This window comes from Nerophis ophidion, linkage group LG01, assembly GCF_033978795.1.
Source record: "Nerophis ophidion isolate RoL-2023_Sa linkage group LG01, RoL_Noph_v1.0, whole genome shotgun sequence".
NCBI lineage: Eukaryota > Metazoa > Chordata > Actinopteri > Syngnathiformes > Syngnathidae > Nerophis > Nerophis ophidion.
Genome location: NC_084611.1, coordinates 17,129,740 through 17,142,725, shown reverse-complemented (window position 1 = coordinate 17,142,725; position 12,986 = coordinate 17,129,740). Strand labels below are relative to the sequence as shown.

The 12,986-nt window shown below is 40.7% G+C and overlaps 1 protein-coding gene across 1 annotated transcript in view; it reads left to right on the top strand.

Moving 5' to 3' along the window:
• The window catches only part of adgrv1 (adhesion G protein-coupled receptor V1), a 469,843-nt gene that overhangs the window by 272,286 nt on the left and 184,571 nt on the right, over window positions 1-12,986 (top strand). The window contains exons 67-72 of the mRNA XM_061897509.1: window positions 3,124-3,359; window positions 6,361-6,509; window positions 6,580-6,778; window positions 9,948-10,167; window positions 10,251-10,490; window positions 12,423-12,572. Coding sequence (XP_061753493.1) covers window positions 3,124-3,359; window positions 6,361-6,509; window positions 6,580-6,778; window positions 9,948-10,167; window positions 10,251-10,490; window positions 12,423-12,572 — 1,194 coding nt within the window. The remainder of the gene's footprint in view (window positions 1-3,123; window positions 3,360-6,360; window positions 6,510-6,579; window positions 6,779-9,947; window positions 10,168-10,250; window positions 10,491-12,422; window positions 12,573-12,986) is intronic.

Genomic DNA, 12,986 nt, shown 5'->3' with positions numbered 1-12,986 from the left:
GCGGACCAAACGATCAGGACTTCCGCATCTTGTGACACTGGAGCAACTTAAATCCGTCGATTGATAAGTGTTTTTTTCGCATTAAATGTGGGTGGAAGGAAACGTAATATCGTTGCAAATGCATCTGCAGGTTATCCATACATCTCTGTGCCATGTCTGCTTAAGCACCTCCGGTAAATAGCATGTTAGCATCGATTAGCGTAGCATGTTAGCGTCGATTAGCATGGCAGTCAACATCAACAAAACTCACCTTTGTGATTTTGTTGACTTTATAGTTGCAAATGCATCTGCAGATTATCCATACATCTCTGTGCCATGTCTGTCATCGCCGGTAAATAGCATGTTAGCATCGATTAGCGTAGCATGTTAGCATCGATTAGCTGGCAGTCACGCCGCAACCAAATATGTCTGATTAGCACATTAGTCAACATCAACAAAACTCACCTTTGTGATTTCGTTGACTTTATCGTTGCGAATGCATCTGCAGGTTATCCATACATCTCTGTGCCATGTCTGTCATCGCCGGTAAAATTTGGAGACACTCCGGCACATTCAATGGGGGTCTGGCGGCAGACACTTTCGCATCTTCGGGCCAGTGGTGCAACTTGAATCCCGCCCTGTTAGTGTTGTTACACCCTCCGACAACACACCGACGAGGCATGATGTCTCCAAGGTTCCGAAAAATAGTCGAAAAAACAGAAAATAACAGAGCTGAGACCCAGTGTTTGTAATGTGTTCGAGGAAATGAAAATGCCGGCTGTATTACCTCGGTGACGTCACATTCTGACGTCGTCGCAAAAAGAGCGATAAACAGAAAGGCGTTTAATTCGCCAAAATTCACCCATTTAGAGTTCGGAAATCGGTTAAAAAAATATATGGTCTTTTTTCTGCACCATCAAGGTATATATTGACGCTTACATAGGTCTGGTGATAATTTCCCCTTTAAAGGCCTACTGAAATGAGATTTTCTTATTTAAACGGGGATAGCAGGTCCATTCTATGTGTCATACTTGATCATTTCGCGATATTGCCATATTTTTGCTGAAAGTATTTAGTAGAGAACATCCACGATAAAGTTCGCAACTTTCGGTGTTAAGAGAAAAGCCCTGCCTCTACCGGAAGTCGCAGACGATGACGTCATATGTTTGATGGCTCCTCACATACTCACATTGTTTTTAATGGGAGCCTCCAACAAAAAGTGCTATTCGGATCGAGAAACGACAATTTCCCCATTAATTTGAGTGAGGATGAAAGATTCGCGTTTGAGGATATTGATAGCGACGGACTAGAAAAAAAAAACGTTAAAAAAAAAAAAAGCGATTGCATTGGGACGGATTCTGATGTTTTTAGAGACACTTACTAGGATAATTCTGGGAAATCCCTTATCTTTCTATTGTGTTGCTAGTTAAATAGTACCTGATAGTCAGAGGTGTACGTCCACGGGTGTCTTGATGCCAATGTCTCAGGGGAGTCGACGGCAGCTTTATTGATGGTACAAGAAGCGACTTTTTACCACAATTTTCTCACCGAAAACTGCTGGTTGACATTCCGTCGTGATTCATGTTCGCTTGACCGCGCTCTGATCCATAGTAAAGTTTCACCTCCAGGGAATTTTAAACAAGGAATCACTGTGTGTTTGTGTGGCTAAAGGCTAAAGCTTCCCAACTCCATCTTTCTACTGTGACTCCAATATTAATTGAACAAATTGCAAAAGATTCAGCAACACAGATCTCCAAAATACTGTGTAATTATGCCGTTAAATCAGACGACTTTTAGCTGTGTGTGTGTGCAGCGCTATTATTTCCTTAAAACCCGTGACGTCTTGCGTACACGTCATCATTACACGATGTTTTCAAGACAAAACTCCCGGGAAATTTAAAATTGTAATTCAGTAAACTAAAAAGGCCGTATTGGCATGTGTTGCAATGTTAATATTTCATCATTGATATATAAACTATCAGACTGCGTGGTGGGTAGTAGTGGGTTTCAGTAGGTCTTTAACATAAAACGCTTGTATCTCAAGTCAGCGTCTCCCATTGAAATGAATCCAAATCAATTTAATTTGGTTCTTGTAACATGTAACATGCCTTTCAAGAAGAAAAACTAACTTTTAGACACTAAATATTGTATAAAACAACACAATGGAATGCCTTATAAACAGTTCCATAGTTTTGTGAAGTCATGTAATAATAATTTTTCGCCCTCTTTTCTTGCCCTTTTTTGCATTATCCTTTCCATCTTTACCCTTTCCATCCTTTGTGACGTCACGAGTGACACTTCCCCTGTCATCATTTTCAAAATAGAGGAGGCTGATTTCAATACCGGTAATTTGAAATCACATAAAGGGAAGAAGATTAAGAGCTATTCGGTAGGATTTTAGGTCTGAGCTTACATCACACAATTTTTTTACTGCATACCTTTGGTAAGTGCCGGAGTGAGAAGAGGTTTTAAAATAATTAGCGCATGCTTACTTTTACCGCATGCCTTTGGTAATAAAATATGTTCTTTTATTAGAAAACACAAATCTAATAGTTTATTATTATTACAGATTATAATTATTTTCCAACCTGAATTCATACAAATGTAACTAACATTACATTATTATCGACAACACCATGATTATTACAGATTCATACATAAGTCAAGCAGATGTTTAAGCCTTTGATTTTATTTGAGTAAAAAATACAACATATGATAATATAATATTTGTCACATTTTTAGATAATATTGAATAAAAATAAATGCAATAGCCTGCAGTACATGTTTTTTTTTTCTGTCAAATTGAATGCATTTAGTAAGAAAAGAAAGCATTCTATTGACTGTATTATTTCCATATAAAATTATGTGGCCCCCGGCCCTTGAGTTTGACATGTGCTAAAATGTATTGCTGGCGAGTAAGACCAGATGATTTTGTCGGCTCTCATTGTGACATTGGCTACTCCAAATAATGGCGTAGCCATGTCTTTTGTAACTTAAAGCATAACAATTAGTCGAGAGACTGCTCTTATCTCAAAACACTCTTGAGTTGAGGCACTCTTAAGTTGAGGTACCGCAGTGCAGAAAAATGCATATTGTATTTTTGTCCTATTATACTCACCATCCCTTGCATTGTTTCCTCTTTAGGTGAACGTGACAATTAATCGCTCATTAGGCACTCTGGGCGGCGTTTGGGTCAGCTATCAGACCTCAGGCAGCACAGCCGTCAGCGGTGAGGACTTTGCTTCAGCTGCAGGACGATTGCTCTTCACCCCGGGCCAGACTTCACAAGACGTCCCAGTGCGTATCCATGACGACAGTCTTCCGGAGGGACCTGAGATGTTCTTCTTTAACATTACCGCCGTGGATTTGGTAAACATCAGGTACAGTGGAATGATGACCGTAAATCCCGGCCTACAAGCCACTACTTTTTTTTCCCCCACGTTTTGAACCCTGCGGCTTATAAAACGATGCGGCTACTTTATGGATTTTTTACTTCGTTGACAGCCATAATGCATAAAGTTCACATAAAACACATGCAAATACAATGAAACGGTGTGTTATTTGTTTACTGCAGGTGCAGTAAACTTTAAACTGCTGCTTTAAACTTTAAACCGGAAGTATAAGTGCCATTACGTTTTTTTAATCCACCATAGCGTTTCTAATCGTTTATCACTCCAAGCAACGTTTTTAGGTTTTACAATATAACTAAAACAATTCTTATTTACTAAATCGTATGTAGCAGTGTTTTCATGCATATTTTTACACACTATCGTAATGTAATCAAGCGAGCGTCGTTAGCATTAGCAAACATGCTAACACAAGTTACAAGTGTCTGTGTTAGTAGTATTAACTTACAATGGCAATATTTTGTATTGCAACACTAAAATTGGCCCTAGTGTGTGACTGTGAGTGGGGATGCTGTCTGTCTATCTGTGTTGGCCCTGGAATGAATGTAGAATAGAATAGAATAGAATAAAACAGACTTTATTGTCATTATATTTGCATATAACGAGATTAAAGACTCCAATTTAAGGTGCGGTAGTGGGAACAAATATGGGGTGAAAAAAATAACACGAGGTAATAAAGGAAAAAACTAACAATTGAAATAAACTAGACTACTATCCAATAAAAATAATAAGCGATCCTGTACAATATACAAAACACTATAGAAATACAAAATACAATACAATATACAGAACAAGACAAGAGTACCGAAGTAATAATTGTCCAAGGTGTACCCCGCCTCCCGCCCGATGCAGCTGAGATAGGCTCCAGCACCCTCCGCGACCTCGAAAGGGACAAGCGGTAGGAAATGTATGGATGGATGTTTCAGTTTCGAAAATTCACCAAAACGTCACCGTGGAGTTTTTGTGTCCGTTTAGCTGATTGGAGAGCTTTCTTCCGCAGCTAGTGGGTCCATGACGATGACTTCTATTTTGTTTGATTCGCCGTTTTACTGCCTGTTACAGACAGTCAAAAAAACAACTAAATAAGGTATGTAAATAAACATCTACATCAGGGGTGTCAAACTCACGGAGAAAAGTCTACTCCCAAGTGGGCCGCACCGGTAAAATCACGGCACGATAACTTGAAAATAAAGACCACTTCGGATGGTTTTCTTTGTTAAAAATAGACATTCTGAGAATGTACAAATCATAATGTTGTTAGGTTTTGTTTTACACGTTCATGTTGCGGTTATGAGTACGACATCTTTATTTGTCGCTATTCATATTTTCTGAATATCTTTTGGGATAATGTTCATCAGTCAACTCATTGGTGTTAATTTTTAATCTATCAAGATAAAACAATTATATCAATATCAAATTACAGGATGTTATTTATGTAGTTTGATCGTTTTCCTTGACTGGTGCTTTAATATCATGTGGTTATTTTGTACTTATGTAGCATCGTCTCCTAAGACAGTGGTTCTCAAATGGGGGTACGCGTACCCCTGGGGGTACTTGAAGGTATGCCAAGGGGTACGTGAGATTTAAAAAAAATATTCTAAAAATAGCAACAATTCAAAAATCCTTTATAAATATATTTATTGAATAATACTTCAACAAAATATGAATGTAAGTTCATATACTGTGAAAAGAAATGCAACAATGCAATATTCAGTGTTGACAGCTAGGTTTTTTGTGGACATGTTCCATAAATATTGATGTTAAATATTTCTCTTTGTGAAGAAATGTTTAGAATTAAGTTCATGAATCCAGATGGATCTCTATTACAATCCCCAAAGAGGGCGCTTTAAGTTGATGATTAATTCTAGGTGTAGGAATCTTTATTTATATTTGAATCACTTGTTTATTTTGCAACAAGTTTTTAGTTATTTTATCTTTTTTTCCCAAATAGTTCAAGAAAGACCACTACAAATGAGCATCATTTTGCACTGTTATACAATTTAATAAATCAGAAACGGATGACATGGTGCTGTATTTTACTTCTTTATCTCTTTTTTTCAACCAAAAATGCTTTGCTCTTATTAGGGGGTACTTGAATAAAAAAAAAAAACGTTCACAGGGGGTACACCTCTGAAAAAAGTTTGAGAACCACTCTCCTAAGATACAAAGAATTGCTATTGTGACATATAGTGGACACATTTAGAACAGCAGTTTCTTTCATTCAAAAATTTCAGGTTAATTTTTATACTTAGCAAACTCATCTAGCGGGCCGGTTAAAACATTACGTTTGACACCCCTGATCTACATACTATTTCTGTGTAAATAACTCATGTGGCAACGTACATATCTGCGGCTGTCATGATCCGTAGTCTGGATCATGTTTAGTTTAGTTATTTTCTGTTAGTTTGGACTCCCTTTGTTGTTTGTGTACCTTTTTGTGAGTCTGTTTGGTCACCATGGCAACGTATTAATTTCACCTGCTGAGGGTTCCAGACGCACACCTGTTTTTGTTAATTACTTCCTTATTTAAGCCTGCCTTGTCCCGTCAGTCGGTCTTGGTCCCTTGTTTGCGGTATGCAACTGTTTCGTTGGTAATTCTAGATTTCTTGTTACCTGATCCTGTGCTAGTGTTAGCATTAGCTTCTGTGCTTTCGCCACGCGTTTCTTTTCGTCTGTTTTTGTACCAGTGTTTTGTCATTAAATCATTCTTACCTTTTAGTTGTTGTCCGGAGTGTCTATGTTTGCGTTGGAGGAACGATCCCGCATTAAAATGCGACCCCCACGTGACAGCGGCTTAGAGCCGTTGAGGCTAATATATGTAAAAATATTTTTTTCCTATACAATTTAGTGTGTGCGGCTTATATTCTGGTGCGCTCTATAGTCAGGCAAATGCGGTACCTGTAGTAATGATGAAAGTAAGTTACAGCAGTGTGAACCAGTGCCTATTTAATCTCTGTCTCCCCCTATTGGTCAGTGGCGTGGACTACACAGTGAAAGAGTTTGGTCTCCAGCTGGACCAACCTCCACTCCTTGGTGATGTCTCATCTGTTGCTGTTGTAATACAGAAGAATGACAATGCTGAGGGTGTCCTGGAGTTCAGACAAGACTCTGTAAACACCAACGGTAGGTCGAAACACACTTAAAAAAATAAGTATTTGAGTCGATGTTGAGAGAAGAAGTTCTTCTGTTTCAGTTGAAGAGCGTGCAGGCTTTTTGTTGGTCCCGGTGGTGAGGAGAGCCGGTTCTTATGGAACCGTCTCAGCCGAGTACATTTCCATTGGCCTGAGTGCGACGCCCGGCCTGGACTACATCTTGAACAACGGCTCGGTGACGTTCCTCCATGGCCAAGAATCCAGTTTTGTTAATGTTACCATTTTAGATGACATGCTAAGGTCAGAGAAACGAAATAAACACCTACAGTGGAACCTCAAATTAGTTAAAGTACCATTGATTGTCACACACACACTAGGTGTGGGGATAAATTTGTCCTCTGAGTTTTGACCCATCCCCTTGTTCACCCCCTGGGAGGTGAGAGGAGCAGCGGGCAGCAGCAGTGCCACGCCCGGGAATCATTTTTGGTGATTTAACCCCCGATTCACTGAAATTAATCAATGGATGTCCGCTAACTTTTTGCAACTCAACGCCAAAAAAACGGAAATGCTGATTATCGTTCCTGCTAGACACCGACCTCTATTTAATAATACAACTTTAACATTTGACAATTAAACAAGGCGACTCTGTAAAGAATCTGGGTATTATCTTCGACCCAACTCTCTCCTTTGAGCCACACATTAAAAGCGTTACCAAATGGCCTTCTTTCATCTCCGTAATATCGCTAAAATTCGCTCCATTCCGTCCACTAAAGAGGCTGAGATCATTATCCATGCGTTTGTTACGTCTCGCCTCGACTACTGTAACGTTTTATTTTTGGGTCTCCCCATGTTTAGCATTAAACGATTACAGTTGGTACAAAATGCGGCTGCTAGACTTTTGACAAAAACAAGAAAGTTTGATCATATTACACCTGTACTGGCTCACCTGCACTGGCTTCCTGTGCACTTAAGATGTGACTTCAAAGTTTTACTACTTACGTATAAAATACTACACGGTCTAGCTCCAGCCTATCTTGCCGATTGTATTGTACCATATGTCCCGGCAAGAAATCTGCGTTCGGTCCGATCCGGTGGCCATGGATGACGTACTGGCTGTCCAGAGTCGGGACCCAGGATGGACCACTCGTCCAGAGTCGGGACCCAGGATGGACCGCTTGCCTGTGTATCGGCTGGGGACATCCCTGCGCTGCTGATCCGCCTCCGCTTGGGATGGTTTCCTGCTGACTCCGCTGTGAACGGGACTCTCGCTGCTGTGTTGGATCCGCTTTGGACTGGACTCTCGCGACTGTGTTGGATCCATTATGGATTTAACTTTCACAGTATCATGTTAGAGCCGCTCGACATCCATTGCTTTCGTCCTCTCCAAGCTTCTCATAGTCATCATTGTCACCGACGTCCCACTGGGTGTGAGTTTTCCTTGCCCTTATGTGGGCCTACCGTGGATGTGGTAGTGGTTTGTGTTGTGGTTTGTGCAGCCCTTTGAGACACTAGTGATTTAGGGCTATATAAGTAAACATTGATTGATTGATTGATTCCAACTCTTGATGCTGAATGCCAAGAAGGGAGGTAATGGGTCCCATTTTTATAGTCTTTGGTATGACTCGGCCGGGGTTTGAACTCACAACCTACCGGTCTCAGGACGGACACTATAACCCAGGGGTGTCAAACATACCCGCGAACCGGTTTCTTCCGGCCCGCGGGATGAGTTTGCTCAGTGTAAAAATTAGTTGAAATTTTTGAATGTAAGAAACTGCTGTTCTAAATGTGTCCACTAGATGTCGCCTTAGCAATTATTTGTATTTTTGCAGATGATGCTCTGTCACGCCAAATTTCTTCCCCCCCCCTTTACTTCCGGGGTCATGATTAATTCAGACGTTTTGTTAACGCTATATTATAAAAATATAATGCTATATTATAAAAATACAGACGTTTTGTTAACACTATATTATTTAAAAAAAAAAAAAAACAATATCCAAACACAAGCTATGGGATGACGCATTTACTTCCGGGGTCACGTTTCCTCTTTTGTCACCCCATAGCTTGTGTTTGTAAATTGTTTTTAAATTTTTTTTATAATATAGCGTTAACAAAACGTCTGTTTTAATCATGACCCCGGAAGTAAATGGGGGGGGGAAGGTTTTTGTAGGGAGAAGAAATTTGGCGTGACAGCTCCATATGTAATAAAAAAAAATAAACCACACGTTAGTACATCAGTCGAGGAAAATGTGCAAACTACATAAATAACATCCTGTAATTTGATTTTGATATAATTTTTTAATCATGATGAGATTGAAAATTATCACCAATGTGTTGACTGATGAACATTATCACATAATTTATTCAGAAAGTATAAATAACAACAAATAAAAATAGAATACTATAAGCACATGCCAATACGGACGGTTTAGTTTACTAAATTGCACTTTTAAATTTCGCGCGGAGGTATCATGCGCGTGACGTCACGCATTGTAGAGGACATTTTGTTCCAGCACCGTTCACAGCTATAAGTTGTCTCTTTTAATCGCATAATTCCACAGTACTATAGACATCTGTGTTGCTGAATCTTTTGCAATTTGTTCAATGAATAATGGAGACATCAAAGAAGACAGCTGCAGGTGGGAAGCGGTGTATTGCGGCCACCTTTAGCAACACAAACACAGCAGGTGTTTCATTGTTTACATTCCCGAAAGCTTTACTATGGAACAGAGCGGTCAAGCGAACACGGTTGGATTGGACCACACACACAAAGGACAGTGTATAATGTGTATTAATACATTTTTTTTTACCATTCTGTATTCTGAAGGCGATCTACGTCGCATCAATATGCGTCCTCCTGACTGTCACCGTCAGCGGTATGGCTCTATCCCTTGTTGCAGTTGGGCTTAGCCGAGTGGTCCTGCCCTCCCCAAGACTGCCACGGCGCCTCTCACAGCATCTTCCCTATCTGAATCGCTCCCCCGCTGCCTTCTTGTCCTTTTTTGTTATTTATTTTTTTTCTAGTCCTTCACTCTCACTTTCCTCATCCACGAATCTTTCATCCTCGCTCAAATTAATGGGGAAATCGTCGCTTTCTCGGTCCGAATCGCTCTCGCTGCTGGTGGCCATGATTGTAAACAATGTCAGATGTGTCACAACCAGTGACGTCACGCGCACATCGTCTGCTACTTCCGGTACAGACAAGGCTTTTTTATCAGCACCAAAAGTTGCAAACTTTATCGTGGATGTTCTCTACTAAATCCTTTCAGCAAAAATATCGTGAAATGATTAAGTATGACACATAGAATGGACCTGCTATCCCCGTTTAAATAAGAAAATCTCATTTCAGTAGGCCTTTAAACTTTAACAGTCATATAGATAAAAAGGGGGGTTAGTAAATTGGGGTTCCACTGTAACCGATTAGATCATTCATTTACTGCTCATGACTTCCATGTGAAATATTCTTCTGTAGTGAACCTGCGGAGGTGTTTGAGGTGTTGCTGGTTGGAGCCACGGGGGGAGCGGTCCTCGGCTCCCACAGAGTCGCCAGAGTTACCATCGACAAGAGCGACTCCCTTGGCGGCGTGGTGCGGTTCCTCAACGAGAGCCTAATCGCCGTCGTCAACCCGGACGACGCTCGAAAACTCACGCTGGTCTTGGAGAGGACAGGGGGCTCTGTTGGCGATGTGAAGGTAGCAAGAATGACACAAAAAAATATTTCCACGAGTGTTTTTTTTTTTTTTCTTGATTCCTGATTGGCGCTTGTCATCATCAGGTTGCTTGGATCATACTTGGACCAAACAGCAGGGAGACCCTCCCTCTATCCAATACGGATATTGGGCAGCCTTTGAATGGCTCGTTTGTCTTTAAGGACGGCGAGGAAGGCCAACGCGTTATTGAGCTGCGGATCCTCCCTCACGGCCAAGTGGAAATGGAGGAGTTATTTGTGGTGGAGCTCAGTATTCTGTCAGGGGATACGGACATCCACCCTCAGGCGGGTTCCGTAACCCTGAAGGCAAGACATACTCTTTAATTTTTTTACTAACTGACATAGTAGTACATTGTACAGCAGGGGTCTCAAACTCAATTTACCTGGGGGCCACTGGATGCAGAAACTGGGTGAGACTGGGCCGCAAGAAAACATTTCTTAAAAAATCTAACATGCACTTTTTAATGAATTCTCCTTCTATGAAGGGGTTGCATATTGTAGCCCGGAAGAGTTAATGCTGCATGGGATTCTGGGTATTCAATCAATCAATGTTTATTTATATAGCCCTAAATCACAAATGTCTCAAAGGACTGGATTTGTTCTGTTGTGTTTGCCATTCTTGTTTGGTGTGGGTTCACAGCGTGGCGCATATTTGTAACAGTGTTAAAGTTGTTTATACGGCCACCCTCAGTGTGACCTGTGTGGCTGTTGATCAAACATGTCTTGCAATAGCAATCGTGCGTCTCACATAGCCAGATACAACATATAAATGGGCTTGCACGCTATGTGTAGAGGATGTAGGTGGCGCTAAAGGCAGTGCAATCACGGTACCCCCTGAGTATTGTTGGTTGGGAGATAATCGACAGGAATTTTAGAGGATGGATGACCCGAAATCCAGGGGTCTCCCGGGAAAATTGGGGCCGTTGGCAAGCATTAAATTATCATATCACGGTGCGGGCCGCACTCGCATTAAATTATCATATCAAGGTGCGGGCCGCAAAATAACGTCTCGCGGGCCGCATGTTTGAGACCCCTGTTGTACAGAATAGTGAATATAAACTATTTTGCCAAAAGTATTTGGACACCCATCCAATCAATCAATCAATATTTATTTATAGCCCTAAATGGGGCGGCATAGCTCGGTTGGTAGAGTGGCCGTGCCAGCAACTTGAGGGTTGCAGGTTCGATTCCCGCTTCCGCCATCCTAGTCAATGCCGTTGTGTCTTTGAGCAAGACACTTTCGCAACCTGCTCCCAGTGCCACCCACACTGGTTTAAATGTAACTTAGATATTGGGTTTCACTATGTAAAGCGCTTTGAGTCACTAGAGAAAAGCGCTATATAAATATAATTCACTTCACTTCACTAAATCATTAGTGTCTCAAAGGGCTGCACAAGCCACAACGACATCCGCGGTACAGAGCCCACATATATTAATGATATAAATTATTTTAAGTAGACGGTCGATTTTGCAATGAAAACTTTACATTTACAAAAATGTACTCTAAAATATTTTTATTTTTTACAACATTTAACGGTAACCGAGAAAACTATCACTGTTTTTTGGGGGGGTTTTACGAAAAAGCTGGCAGTACATATATATTTTTTTCCTGTCAAATTGAACAAAAAAATCAATTACATTTAGTGAGAAAATATGAAGTACTTTATTGAGAAATATAATTTCCAGATGTTTGCGGGACAGATAAAATGATGTCGCGGGCCAGTATAAAATCAAGCACTTAGGCATGGAGACTGTTTCTACAAAAATTTGGAAAGAATGGGCCGCTTTCAGTGATTTCCAGCGTGGAACTGTCTTAAGATGCCACCTGTGCAACAAGTCCAGTCGTGAAATGTACTCGCTTCTAAAAATTCCGAAGTCCACTGTCGGCTTTATTGTACAATAATGGAAGAGTTTGGGAACAACAGCAACTCAGGTAGGCCACGTAAACTGACAAGGAGGGGTCAGCGGCTGCTGAAGCGCATAGTGCAAAGACTTTCTGCACAGGTTAAATATAATGATTGAATACGATTAAAATCGGGAGTGAGATGACTAATTCAAGTCTAATATTTGAGTGGGCTACCATTCATCATATCTTCTCAAGAGATGATACTACTAGAACTGGATATAAGTCTTGTATTGAAGCTGTAATAAAAATGATTGATGAAATGTGAGTTCTCACTTTTGTGAGATGCTATACAGTCGGTGATCACAAGTTCTAAAATTGTCTTCGGTTTTCAGATTGAAAAATTTGGGGACCCGAACGGTGTCGTTCGGTTCACTGAGGATGCTCTTCAAGAACGTATCTACAGTGAACCCACAGAAGCAGAGGGCTCCGTCAACATCTCCTTGCTCATTACACGTCGAGAAGGAATCATGGGTAATGTAACGGTAAGGTCACTGCTTCGACCGTGTTAAGTGTGGCATTGACAAAGTGCTTCTTTTAAAATGTTTCCAACAAATGCAATAGTTCAATTCAGGGAATAGGGATGTTCCGATCAGGGCTAAATGCTGCTGAGTCCGATACTAATGATCCATGAGTGACATCGGTTGATACCGATTACTTGTATTTTAGTGCTACTGTATTGACTGTGTAGCAATGGTTATGGTTTTAAGTTCATTTCAAACATGCATACAGTTGCAATATGATATGTCACATACAGGTGTTGTTCATATTATTAGAATATCATGAAAAAGTTGATTTATTTCAGTAATTATATTCAGAACGTGAAACTTACATCCATCCATCCATTTTCTACCGCTTATTCCCTTTCGGGGTCGCGGGGGGCGCTGGCGCCTATCTCA